The sequence below is a fragment of the Petaurus breviceps genome, unplaced genomic scaffold, assembly GCF_028583685.1.
Source record: "Petaurus breviceps papuanus isolate PSGF00001 unplaced genomic scaffold, PetGlider_PUasm1.0 90919, whole genome shotgun sequence".
Lineage (NCBI taxonomy): Eukaryota > Metazoa > Chordata > Mammalia > Diprotodontia > Petauridae > Petaurus > Petaurus breviceps.
Genome location: NW_027187378.1, coordinates 36,413,477 through 36,426,881, shown reverse-complemented (window position 1 = coordinate 36,426,881; position 13,405 = coordinate 36,413,477). Strand labels below are relative to the sequence as shown.

At 41.3% G+C, this 13,405-nt stretch overlaps 1 protein-coding gene across 2 annotated transcripts in view; it reads left to right on the top strand.

Moving 5' to 3' along the window:
- Positions 1 to 13,405, top strand: part of IKBKB (inhibitor of nuclear factor kappa B kinase subunit beta) — an 82,790-nt gene that overhangs the window by 11,418 nt on the left and 57,967 nt on the right. For both annotated transcript variants that reach the window (XM_069075824.1, XM_069075823.1), the window contains exons 4-5: positions 2,648 to 2,765; positions 9,015 to 9,084. In XM_069075824.1, coding sequence (XP_068931925.1) covers positions 2,648 to 2,765; positions 9,015 to 9,084 — 188 coding nt within the window. The remainder of the gene's footprint in view (positions 1 to 2,647; positions 2,766 to 9,014; positions 9,085 to 13,405) is intronic.

Here is a 13,405-nt window from a genome sequence, read left to right as displayed (position 1 = left end):
TTGTGATTTAATTGGTGGGCAGGTAGGGAGGAGGGGACAGATACATAGACATAGATACATATGTATGTATGTATGTGTATGTGTGTATTCCATAGGATCCCTTCATTGGTACAATGAACAACTCTCTGTATCTTAGTTTTATCATTTAGATAGTTACCTGAAACAAAGTTATTTTGATTAGTTAAGTGACTTTTGCATGGTCTGTATACATGGGCCAGAGGCAAGACTAAACCCAAGTCTTCCAGACTCAAAGTAGGCCATCCTTCCTCTTTGCCAAAAATATTTTGAAATAGTCATTCTTGATGTGTTTTTATCTCCCTTGTGTTTCCATAAAATCACAAAATCCCCAAGCTGTAAGGGACTTTAGAAATGTCTAGTCTAACCCACCTAGGCAAGAATTCTGTACATCACCAAGTGGTCACCTGGAATCTACTTGTATACGTCTTCAGAGATGGAGAACTCACTACGTCATGAGGCAGCCCATTTAACTCTTAGACAGCTCTAAGGAATTTTTCTTAAATCAAGATGAAACTGTCTTCTACCCTCCCACTGTCATTGGTTAGAATTCTTCCTTCTAGGGGTCAAGAAGAATCCAGTCCAATTAGTAAATATTCAGAACAAGATTGATCTTTTTCTTTTTTTTCTTTTTTACTTTTTTTTTGAAGGGGGGAGGGCAGGGCAATTGGGGTTAAGTGACTTGACCAAGATCAAACGGCTAGTAAGTATTAAGTGTCTGAGACCAGATTTGAATTCAGGTGCTTCTGACTTCAGGGCTGGTGCTCTATTCACTGCGCCACCTAGCCGCCCTGATTGATCTTTTCCCATATAACAAGCATTTATGTGTCTTATGTATATATATGATATATATGTATAGATAGATATATGTCTATATACAATATACATATATGCATATATATGTATGTGTATGTATATCAACACACATACATACATATAATGGGAAAGATAAGAGTTCCTTGTATCTGTATCATTGCTCATAAAAATCACATTTAAATAACAGCAATGTCAACAGTACCGCTCTGGAAGCAGGGTCCATTGATCATTTCAAAAGGGATAAGGAGAGAGGAAAGCTGGCTGAGAAAGCTCCCTCAAAGCTAGCTAGTGGTGTATACAACAATAGCAACTTACATTCAGATAAAGATAATACTAAAGATCACCCCTAATAAAACATTCCCAGAAAGATAGAGAAAACAAAGACACCTGTGCGATTTGGATGTGAACAAACAAAAAAAAAATTTTTAAAGAATCCCATCTCTAACCCATCAACTGAGTTGCATAAAATATCTTCACCATTTCACTAGACTACAGAAATCTCATATCTATGTATTTTCTGCTTTTATTTTCCTATAAATGGCCTCTTTAAGTTTCTAGTTATTATTGGGTTTAAGTGTGTATTTAACCAGAGTCCTGCTTACCTTTTTTGGAGACCATATCTCATTTATTTTTGTATCATTTTAACTATCATGGTAATATTTGCATACTAGATGCTTTAATATTTGTTTGCTGAATTAAGAGAGAAAACAGCTAAAAATACATTACATTTATATAGTACTTTAAGGCATACAAGACACTTTTCTCTCACTAACCCTGTGAGGTAGACCTAGGGAGTGTAAATATTATTATCCTCCTTATTTTACAGGTAAGGAAACTGAGATTCAGTAAGATGAAATGACACACTAATAGCTAGCACTTATATTATGTTGTTCAGTTGTTTTTAGTCATATCCATCTCTTTGTGACCCCATTTGGAGTTTTCCTGTCAAGATACTGGAGTGGTTGGCCATTTCTTTTTCTAGCTCATTTTACAGATAAGGAAACTGAGCCAAACAGGGTTAAGTGACTTGCCCAGGGTCACATAGTTAGTAAGTGTCTGAGGCCAGATTTGAACTCAAGAAGATACGTCTTCTTGACTCTAGGCCCAGTATTCTATCCACTGCACCACATAGTGCTTTACGAATATGATCTTATTTGATGTTCACACCAACCCTAAAGGTGTTATTAATATCCCTTTTTTGATGATGAGGAAACTGAGGCAGGCTTACCTCAGACTATAGAACTAGTAAGTATCTGAGGCTGAATTTGCATTCAGTTCTTCCTGACTCCAGGTCCAACACTCTGTGCTCTGTGCCACTAGCTACCTTGTTCTACCTTAGGGGAAGGGAATAAGCATTTATTAAGAACCTACTTTGTGCTAACCACTGGCCTAGGCACTGTGACTTTGAACACTTAACCTTTTTAGACTCAGTTTCCTCATCAGGAAAATAAGAGAGTTGTACTAGGTTGGACACTAAGATTCATTTGAGATCTAAAACTGTGATCTCATGGTCCTACTTTAAAGGGCAGTCCATTGGAAGACATATAAAAATAAAATAAAATTATATTCCTGCCCTCAAGAAACTTACAATCTAATAATAAAAATGATGAGGGGCAGCTAGGTGGTGTAGTGAATAGAGCACCAGCCCTGGAGTCAGGAGGACCTGAGTTCAAACACGGCCTCAGACACTTGACACGCTTACTAGCTGTGTGACTTTGGGCAAGTCACTTAACCCCAATTGCCCTCCAAAAAAAAACAAACAAAAATGATGAGATATTGACATATAGAGATAATACACTGGCTCTTTCCTTCTCAGACTCAACCATCCCAATGTAGTGGCTGCCCGGGATGTCCCTGAAGGAATGCAGAAGCTGGCGCCCAATGACCTTCCTCTGCTGGCTATGGAATATTGCCAGGGTGGAGACCTCCGAAAGGTAAAGTACCTTGATGGGGGCCTCTAACTCATCTGAAGGGAGCCGTGGAGTGGGAGAGATCTGGGACTTCTTTATTTGAGAGGATTATGAAGAGGACTTTTAGTTTTCAAAATGAGGAAACTTAGCATAGCCAAGGTGATTCCACCCTGATTTCATTAGCTTCTCAAGGGTCCCTGGGCGCTGCCCAGTTTCCAGTTCCGTGGTGATGTAAGATTGTTATTGCATGTCTTTATCAGAAAGTTGTAGAACAAGGATGGGGGAGTGATTTCTATGGGTCCTGCTTCTCAGTTACAATGAGGACAGCCAGCCATAAGTGCTGAGTCTTGACTGGAGCCAATGAATGGAAAACCAGCTTTGAAAATGTTAGGGAAAGGCCTTCTTTTGTCCACTTGTTGGTGCCTCTTCCCTATTTGAATTTTAGAGACAAAACCTGCACATGTCAGGAGATTTTTTTCTTCTATAAATCCCAAAAGACCAATGAGAAGTTTGCAATGTGAGGTAGGGAGGGAAGACACTGCATATACACATACATATGTGTGTGTATATCCACACACATACATACATATACTGGGAAAGATAAGAATTCCTTGTATCTGTATCATTGCTCATAAAAATCACATTTAAGTAACAACAATGTCAACAGTACCACTCTGGAAATCGGGTCCATTGATCATCTGAAAAGGGATAAGCTGCCCTTTCTGACCTCCACTGTGGACTCACTGTGTGATATCTCTGTCTCTTTCGACATCGGTGAAAGAGGACAATATCACGTCACTGAATTATTCACAGAGTAGTTGTAAAGATCAAATAAATACAATATGTGATGTTCTGAGAAGATAAACACATTTTGAAAAGTAAAAACTGCTATGAAAGGTGGTTATTATTAACAGCATTATCAGCATTTCCCTGAACATAATTTTCCCAATTAGTCCAAATCTCACTGAAACCATGCCATGTAAAGCAATGGAATGGGCTTGATGGTGGGCAGTGCCCTGCCCTTCATTTTATCTGTACGTCTCCATCCGGGGACACAATGTTATTCATTCATCTATGTCGTCAGTCAAACCCAGGGGAACTTTTTTCCTTTTTTGAAAGAAACTTCCCTGTTTGGTTTTATTTCCTCAACTCACTTAATCCACTTGTGGGAGGTGGGCACAAGAATGGTTGTGTGTGTCAGAGCAGGATATGAGCATAGTCCCTGGCATGATAAGATGGGAAGAGACCATGGGAAATCAGGAGATCTGACAGTGGTATGTGTTTGGGGTTTTTTCCTCCTATTTGCTAACCTTTGAAAAAGTTCTGAGTATAGACATGCTTTTTATAAAAAGACTAAAAAAGCTGGTTTGTTAAGGGTTGGGTTGTTTGGCTTTTTTGGAGGGAGGGGGGAGTTGGTGGAGTGGAGAGCATATGTTGAGGAGTAGTGAGAAGTCAGTTTGGATTGGAATAACATCAGACTGTAGAAAACCCTGAAACTGAGCCAGAGAGGAGCTTAGACTGAACGTGGTAGACAGTAGGGAGAAACTGAGAGAGGGAGTGCCGTGGTAACAATGGCATCTTTAGGAAGGTTAGTCTTGTACTATTGGGCAGGAATGACTGAAAGGAGGAAATATGGAAATAAGGAAAAATACTGAAGAACTAAGAGACTTGTCTCTGTCTCAGTAGTAATAATAGCTCGTAGGTGGCAAGGAGGCACAGTGGATAGAGTGTTGGTCCTGGCATTAGGAAGACCTGAGTTCAAATCCAGCCTCAGGCACTTACTAGCTATGTGACTTCAGGTGAGTCACTTAACCCTACTTTCCTCAATTTTCTCATCTGTAAAATGGGGGTAACAATAGCACCTACTTCCCAGGGTTGCTGTGAGGATTAAATGGGATAATAATTATATAGTCCTTATCCCAATGCTTGGCACATAGTAGGTTCTATTTAAATGCTAACTATTATTATTATATTTATATAGTGCTTTAAGGTTTACAAGGTACTCTACCAACACTATCTCATTTTATCCTAGGAGGTAGCTGATGTTATTATCCCCCATTTGATAGATGAAGAAACCAAGGCAAACAGAGATTAAGTGACTTGTCCTAGGTCACACAGTTAGTAAGTCTCAAAGGCAGGATTTGAATTCAGATCTTCCTGGCTCAAGGTCCTACATTATTTCCTCTATAACATACAACTGCTCTGATGAGAGTTTACCAATCAAAAGGCAGTATAAAAGAGAGAGTGCGTGGCTCACAGTCGTTTCATGACCCACTGCCCTGGCTGGGGTCATCCCCAATTCTAAGTGTTGTCATCACATTTGCTGGTTTGGAAAGTGAGTTTTTTTTATCAGGTCATCCAAGATTAATCAGGCCCTAGTGCTCACTAGACTGGGACTGTTTGGTAAACTAGAATGCCAGTTGATTCATTTACAAGGGTATGAGAACTAGTCATTGTCATCTGCCCATAGTTCTTGGAAGAAGCCATCTAGGTCAAATGCAGTGGGAGGGGTATCCCTGGTAAAGGAACCATGCCCTTTAGACTATTTCTGTCTACAGGGATGGTGTTGGTTGTTAAGAATTATGGCAGCCCTTCCTTTGGACATTCCTGGAGCCACACTGACTGAGTGGTACTATGTATCACTTTTTTTTTTCAATGTAACTTATCAGTCATCAAGAACACCACGCTTCCTCATGACATGCATTGTTATATCCCAGCTTATCTTCCATGAATCCCTTTTTAAATTGATGCCTTCCCTTCAGGGCAGTACCTCAGAGTGCCTTACTGAGAATTATGAAACATTTCATGGGATCACAGATCTGGAATTTAAGAATTTAGAGGTCATCTAGTCTGACACCCATATTTTATTTTATTTTTTTATTTTTTGCTTTTTTGGAAGGGGGACTATAGGGCAGTTGGGGTCAAGTGACTTGTCCAAGGTCACATGGCTAGTGTTAAGTGTCTGAGGCCAAATTTGAACTCAGGTCCTCCTGACTACAGGGCCATTTCTCTATTCACTGTGCCACCTAGCCACCCTAACACCCTCATTTTAAAAGTAAAGAAACTGAGGCCAGGAGGAGTAAAATGACTGTCCATACAAAGTCAAAAAAGACCACAAGGGTTCTAAATGGCAGAGCTGGCATTCAAACTTGGGACCCAGGACTCTCCAGTTCTTTGCTCTAAGTTCAGCATTAGGAATATATAGACTTAGAACTGGAAGGCACCTCAGAAGCCAAATAACCTCTTATTATTAGATTGTAAGTTCCTTGAGGATGGCAATAGAATCTTATTTATTTTTACAGTGTCTCCCAGCAGACTGCCCTTAAAGGTGGGATTGTAGGGTCACAGATTTAAATGTACAATGGATTTAGATCTAAGATTTAGAGTTTTAACATCCAATTAGTCTAACCCCCTCATTTTACAGATAAAGGGACTGAGGCTCAAGAGGTTAAGGGACTTGCCCACGGGCATACAAGTAATAACAGTAGCGGGGCTGAGATTCAAATTGAGGTCACCTGACTCTTAGCTCTATACTGTCTTGGAAGGGTGAGGTGACCTCTGTAGATGTCCATTCATCCATTTATATCGATTCTGATTAGCTTCAGTACCAGAGAATGACCTCCTTGGACCTCCTCATATTCTGGGAGTAGCAGGGGATCCTATTTGTTTATCAAATGAGATAATATTTGTAAAGCACTTTGCACGGTGCCTGCTGCCTAATAGGCAATTAATAACTGCCTCTGCCCTTCCCTTAAGCCCTGACTTACACCATCTGTGTGTGTCAAGGGGGAGGCAGAAGCCAGAGCTGTCCATTCTCTCCTTTCTCTGTGGGGAACTAGTGAAATGGTTCCCTGGTCTACATGTGATTTGTCCATCTCTTAGCAGTTTGCCAGTGAGGCAGCTTCTTTCATTTTCACATAACTTGCAGTCAAAACCAAAAAAAAAAAAAAACACATTTAAAAAAAACCCAAACCAAAACAAAAAACCCCAAACCAAGCCCTTTACCCCTGAACATAGATAGACAAGCCTGGCTAACATGTAAACAAGTATGAATGCCTGAATTGATCTGTACAGAGATCAGTCATCTTTCTAAGTAAATGCGCTAAAATACTCATAAAACCATATAATAAGAAAGTGATAAATTGCCCAATAGGCAGTTAATAAATGCTTCTACCCTTCCCTTCTACACTGTTAATACCGTCTATGTGTGCCAAGGAGGAGGCAGAAGCCAGAGCTGTCCATTCTCTCCTTTCTCTGTGAGGAACTAGTGAAATGGTTCCCTGGTCTACATGTGATCTGTCCATCTCTCAGCAATTTGCCAAAAATAATCAATCAAATGAGATGATATTCGTAAAGCATTTACCATAGTTCCTGACACATAGTAGGCACTTCATAAATACTTGTTCCCTTCCCCTTCAAACTAAACCTTGGCCCAGATAACAGAAGAGATGAGAAAGCTGCTATGGCACAGAGAAGTGATTTAGCCAAAGTCCTGAAGGTAGTAAATCACAGAGACTGATTCTAAATCTAAGGCTCTTCAACAGCACCGCCTGTCCAAATAACAATTCACATTTACACAGCACTTTCAGTATTCAGGCCCTGGACTCAGGAGGACCTGAGTGCAAATCCGGTCTCAGACACTTAACACTTATTAGCCGTGTGACCTTGGGCAAGTCACTTAACCCCAATTGCTCTGCATTCCCCCCTCCAAAAAGAAAAAGAAAAAAAACTATCCTCCTAATGATCTTAGGTAGTCATCCTTATTTATAGATGAGAAAACTGAGGCCGGGAAACGTTAAGTGGCTTGTTCAGAGTCATACAGCTAGTATGGTTTGGATTCAGCTCTTCTGACCCTAAGACCAGTGCTCTCCCACAGTTGTCTGCATGTAAGGAGGTCTGTACCCTTGGCTCCTAGGGACTTCAGCTCCATCACTTCTTCACGAGGATAGGATGAGCATAAGTTATTTTCAGTGGATACTTTTCATCCTGCCCAATGTAAGAGACTCTTAGAAGAAGTGAACTACAGCAGGAGGAATTGGAGTGTCAGGGAAGGCCCAGCACTGTGGTCTGGGGCTCAGTCTGACTACAGCTTCGAGGCCTGGGTTCCCTCAGAATGCCAGGCAGGCTGAGACTGAGCACAGAGAGATGGGAGTTCTCTAACATGTGGTCACTGGAAGGAGACAGAAGGAAGCCAGCACTTTTCTGGGACTGTCCCTCATCATCCCTTTGGGGATGTATAATTTTCTTGGTGGAGATCTGCTCTGGGGCAGATTGTGATTCCTCTGTAACTTAGAGGATGGCCTGGGGGAGTTGCTGGGCAGGAAAAATTCACCCCACTGAGGCCGATTTTGTGATGGGATTCTCTGAATTTAGCTAGGTCATTCCTATAGGTTATACTGAGATCCAGTCTGTCCCCCAATTCCATAATCAAAGCCTTCCTGGCTTAGTGGGACATACAGCTCTATTGACATTACCCCTTATTACTCTTGGGTAGAGGAATGTAAACCAAAGATAAGGCTGTCCCTGGGATATGTAAAGCCTGGGCATTTTGTATTCTCTGGCTGTCCTCTGTTCTTTAATTTTTTTTTTAAGGGAGAAGGCAGGGCAATTGTGGTTAAGTGACTTGCCCAAGGTTCCATGGCTAATAAGTGTTAAGTGTCTGAGGCTGAATTTGAACTCATGTCCTCCTGACTTCAGGGCCAGCACTCTATTTACTGTGCCACCTAGCCACCCCCTCTGCTTTTTAAATTCAAGACTTTATCCAAATTTAAAGTCAAGTTGGAATAAATACCAAGGGTAGCCCTGAAAAGAGCAGGAAAAAGGATTTCATAGGCTTGTTGATTTAGAGATGGAAGGATTCTTTGAGGTCATCTAATCCAACTCCCTTATTTCATAACTAAAGAAACTAAGGCTAGGGATATATGTGACCTGTCCAAGATTACACAGATAAGTGGAGAAACAGGATTTTCACCCAGGTCCAATACTTCCAGATCCAGTGTCCTTGCCACCATACTGTGCTGCCCTCCATAGAGTCATCACCAAAGAGTGAATGTGATGTTATATTTGGATACAGCCCATTTCCTAAGAAAACCATCGTGCCCTAGGGAGTCGATGACTATAGCCAGGGCATTGAACCTTTGGAGTCAAGACTTCATTCTGTCCATGGGTGGAGCCTGGTGCAGAGTTTTAGGTGAGCTTTCAGGTAATTTGCTGCTACCTGTAAAAGGTTAATAGAGTCTGATGGTTTTTTTTTTCCTTTTGAAACCCTGACAGTACCTGAACCAGTTTGAAAACTGCTGTGGCCTCCGGGAAGAAGCTGTTCTCACTCTGCTTTCTGACATTGGTAAATTGGATTCCAGGGTGCGTCGGGTTGTTGGATCGAGAAGGATGTTGTGTGGGTTGTTGGATTGAGGAGGATGTTATGTGGGTCAGCTCCAAGCCCTGGGGGAGCTGAGGAACCATCTCAACATGTTGTACCCTTACAGAGAGCCAGGGGAAGGGAAGAGAGGCAGGTCAGGCAGACAAGTGCCAAACTCAAGTAGATTTCTCTTCCTTCTTGTCTAAGTTATGAAGAATTGTGGTATATACAGAAAAACTGATTTCCTTTCCCATTAAAATAGCTCCACTCCCTCTTTTCCTGGAAGGGCCAAAGATAACCCAAGCTTTCATTAAAATGAATTTTATTCCCTTGAAATAAATTCATTCTCTTCCAAAAAAGTGACATTAGGAAAAATGACCTTTGTATGGCCTTTTGATACTAATAACTTGTACGTGGAGCCTTTCCTCAATACAGCCCTTTGAGGTAAATCATGAAAGGATAATTGTCCCTCTTTCCCATCTAAGGAAACTCAGGCTCAGAGATTAAGGAAATTGTCTAGGGTCATATAGCTATTGAGGGTCAGAGTCAAGATTAGAACCTAGGTCTTCCAGTCCACAAGACCCTGTTTCTTTCTTTTCTTTTCTTTTCTTTTCTTTTTTTTTTGGAGGGAGGAGGGCAGGGCAATTGGGGTTGAGGACTTGCCCAAGGTCACATGACTAGTGAGTGTTAAGTGTCCGAGGCCAGATTTGAACTCAGGTCCTCCTGACTCCAGGGCTGGTTCTCTATTCACTGCACCACCTAGCTGCCCCAAGACTCTGTTTCTTATACCATGTTGCCTGCTTCCTATAATCACCTGCATCTCTCAGTATCTTCAATCTCCTGGTCTTTGAAGCATTGTGTGAAGAATCCAAGTGGGCATCCAGGAGGGGGCTGTGTTAATGGTAACCTGTGGAGGGACTTCTCTGTTCCTCCAAACTTGGTAGCTCCCACAGGTGGTATGGAGGTTAGAAGGTAGTAGGAGGTGAAGGAAGTAGAGTTTAGACACATTTATTCTCCAGGAAACCAGAAAGCAGGAAGCCTTAGCTTATCCCTGAGGTGACTGGTACAGGTGAGGGTTGTGGGGCTATAGAGCATAGCCATGCAGCAATCTAAGGGATATTTTTGTGTTTCTTCTATCTGCTATATAGCACAGACATACTTTCCTTAAGCAGGCCTTTCAAGCTGTGGTTTGGGGGTAATAGTGGGGACCTCTTCCCACCCTTCATTCTCCCTCCAACACTTTTCCTTTGGCATCTGTTGTGTGCTCTACTCTCACCCATACCCGTTTGGTGTCTTTGATAGTGCATAGGGGGACAGCTAGGTGAATAGAGCACTGGCCTGGGAGTCAGAAGGACCTGAGTTCAAATTTGGCCTCAGACACTTAATAGCTTTGTGACCCTGGGCAACTCAATCTCAATCGCCTCCAAAAAATCATTTAAGGATAGTGCATGGGTAAGAAGGAAGTGAGAAGAGAAGAAATTTCTTTCAAGACATGGCACCTTTGAGAAGAGAAGACTAGGAGAGCTGCTGGGCAACAGTTCTACGACCTCCCCTTTTCTTCTCCTGGGAGGGGGCATCCTTTCGCCCTTCCTCTCCTACACTCCTATAAACACAATTTCATATTAGGCCTGTCTTATCCAACTCCAGTGTCTCGCCTCTTACCATAAAGGTCCGCTGAGGGGGTCACTGGGGACCCTGGGAGGGAGTCATTCTGTGAGAGTGGAAGCCCACTCGTCATCTCAGTGTCCTTCCACGTGGAGAGTGATTATGTCATCCACATTCCATCCCTGACCAAATCAACAACTTCTCCTTTGGCGTTGTTGGCCAAGGTTCCACACCCTAAATCACTGAAGATGAAGTAGTGAGGTTGGAAGGCTTTCTTTTGCTCTTTTTTTGGCAACTTGTTTTGTTTTCTTATAAGGTAATTTTAATTTTGTTTAGCTTACCCTAGTCACTATATTTGGCGCTAATTTCTTTTAAAAAAATTTTTTTCAGTTAACAAAGATCTACTTTCTCTCCTATTCACCCTTCCCCTTCATGCATTGAAAAAGAAAAAGAAAACCCTCATAACAGTTGCACTGAAGGAAGAAAGGAAACAAGCATTTGATTAGCACCTATTATGTGCTAAGCGCTTCACAAATATTATTTCATGTGATCCTCACAGCCACCCTGAGAGGTAGTGCTGTTATTATCCATATTTTATAGATAAGAAAATTGAGCCACACAGCTTAAGTGACTTGCTCAGGATCACACAACTAGTAGGCATCTGAGACCAGATTTGAACCCAGATCTTCCTGACTCTAGGCATAGAGCTCTATTCAGTGTCTCATGTACTTGCCTTTTGTCAAGCAAAGCAGATTTACATATTGGCCACATCCAAAAAATATCTCTTGGTCTTCACCTTGAATCCAATACCTGTCTATGGAGAGGCAGGTAGCATGCCTCATTGGTCTTCTGGAATTATGGTTGGTCATTGCTTTGATTAAAGTTTTTAAGTCCTTCAGAATTGCTTGTCTTTGCAATGTTATTGTTCCTGTATAAATTGTTCTCCTGGCTCTGCTCACTTCACTTTGCATCTGTTCCTATAAGTCTTCTAAGGTTTCTCAGAGATTCTTTCTTTTCATAATTTCTTACAATATAATGATATTTCGTCCTATTGATATCCCATAATTTGTTCAGCCATTCCCCAGTTGGTGAGTACCCCCTTAAGTTTTCCATTTCTTTGCTACTATAAAAATATTTTATGCTGCTATGAATATTTTTGTACAGCAGAGGCTTTTTCATTTTTCTCTGTTCTTTTTGGACATGTTGTCACTGGGGACCACCCAGCTTTTTTTTTTTTAAGAGTCTTTGGAGGCCTGGGATCCTCTGCAGCTCTGTTTAGGTTATACCTTGAGATTGGGGACCAGTAAACCAGAACTGATTATCATTTGTTCTCTTCTTTAAGATTTCCAGTAGGGACTCTCTAACTTCCTCTGTTATCCATTCCCATCAAGAAATCTTAGTTTTCCCCATGGTAAAGAAATTTTTCTTTATTTCTACCCCAAATATCTTCTAGATTAATGTAAGACTATTCCTTTTATTTAGCCCTCTGTCAACAGGGGGAAAAAAGCTGGTCAGCATCCTCTTCATAATAACTGTCTGCACTTTTTATACTCGGTGAAATGCTGAGCAATATCTTTTCCTAAATGGTCCAGTGATTACAGCATTAGTACAGACATTTTCCATGCTCTATATATTCCTAATTGCCAGTCCTCACATTATCTTAGGGTTTGTTCCTATCAGTTCAGAGTGGATTGAAGAGACTTAGGGTGGAGCCAACAAAACGTATTCAGCCTCTCTGCATTAGCCTAAGCAATGCCCATACCTGAAATGAACCCCCTCTCCATACCCATGTCTCAAGAATCTTTATCTTCTCCCAAGGTTTAGATTCTCTACATAGCTTTGGCTAATCCCTCCAGTTGAAAATGTTCTCTGCCTCCTCCAATATTCCAAGAGCGCTGCATCCCCCTCATTCCCTGCATTGTATATGCTCATATATGTTTATGAATTGTTCCCTCCTCCCCCATAAAAATGTAAGCTCTTTCAGAATGAGGACTGTTTTTGTAACCCCAGTGGCTAGCACATTATCTTGCCTGATGTTGGCTCATAGGCATCATTGCACTGAACTGAATTAATTAAGAGCAAATAGAATTCTATACAATCCTCATTTGTTCAGATGTTGTTGACCTTATGCTTTCATCTGTTAATGTAATTTGAATAATACACTGTTTCAGATTTTTGTTGTTGTTGAGACTTTTCAGTCACATCTAATTCTTCGTGATCCAATTTAGGGTTTTCTTTGCAAAGATACTGGAATGGTTTGCCATTTCCTTCTCCAGCTCATTTTACAAATGAGAAAAACAGGCAAACAAGATCAAGTGGCTTACCCAGGGTCAAACAAGTAGTACGTGTCTGAGGCTAGATTTGAACTCAGGTCTTTCTGACCCCAGGCTCAGCACTCTATCCACTGTGCCACCTAACTGCCCAGTTCTAGATTAGGGGAAGGGAATAAGCATTTATTAAGCACCAGACACTGTGCTAAGTGCTTTACAAATATTATCTCATTTGATTCTCACAACATCCCTGGGGAGCTGGTGCTATTATTATCCCCATTTTGCTAAATGAGAAAATTAAGGCAGACAGAAGATAAGGGACTTGCCTAGGTCACACAGCTGGTGAGTGTCTGAGGCTGGATTTGAACTCAGGGCTTGAACTTTAGGATCAACATTTCATGGACCATTTACTTTAGGCTTTCCTTTTTTTT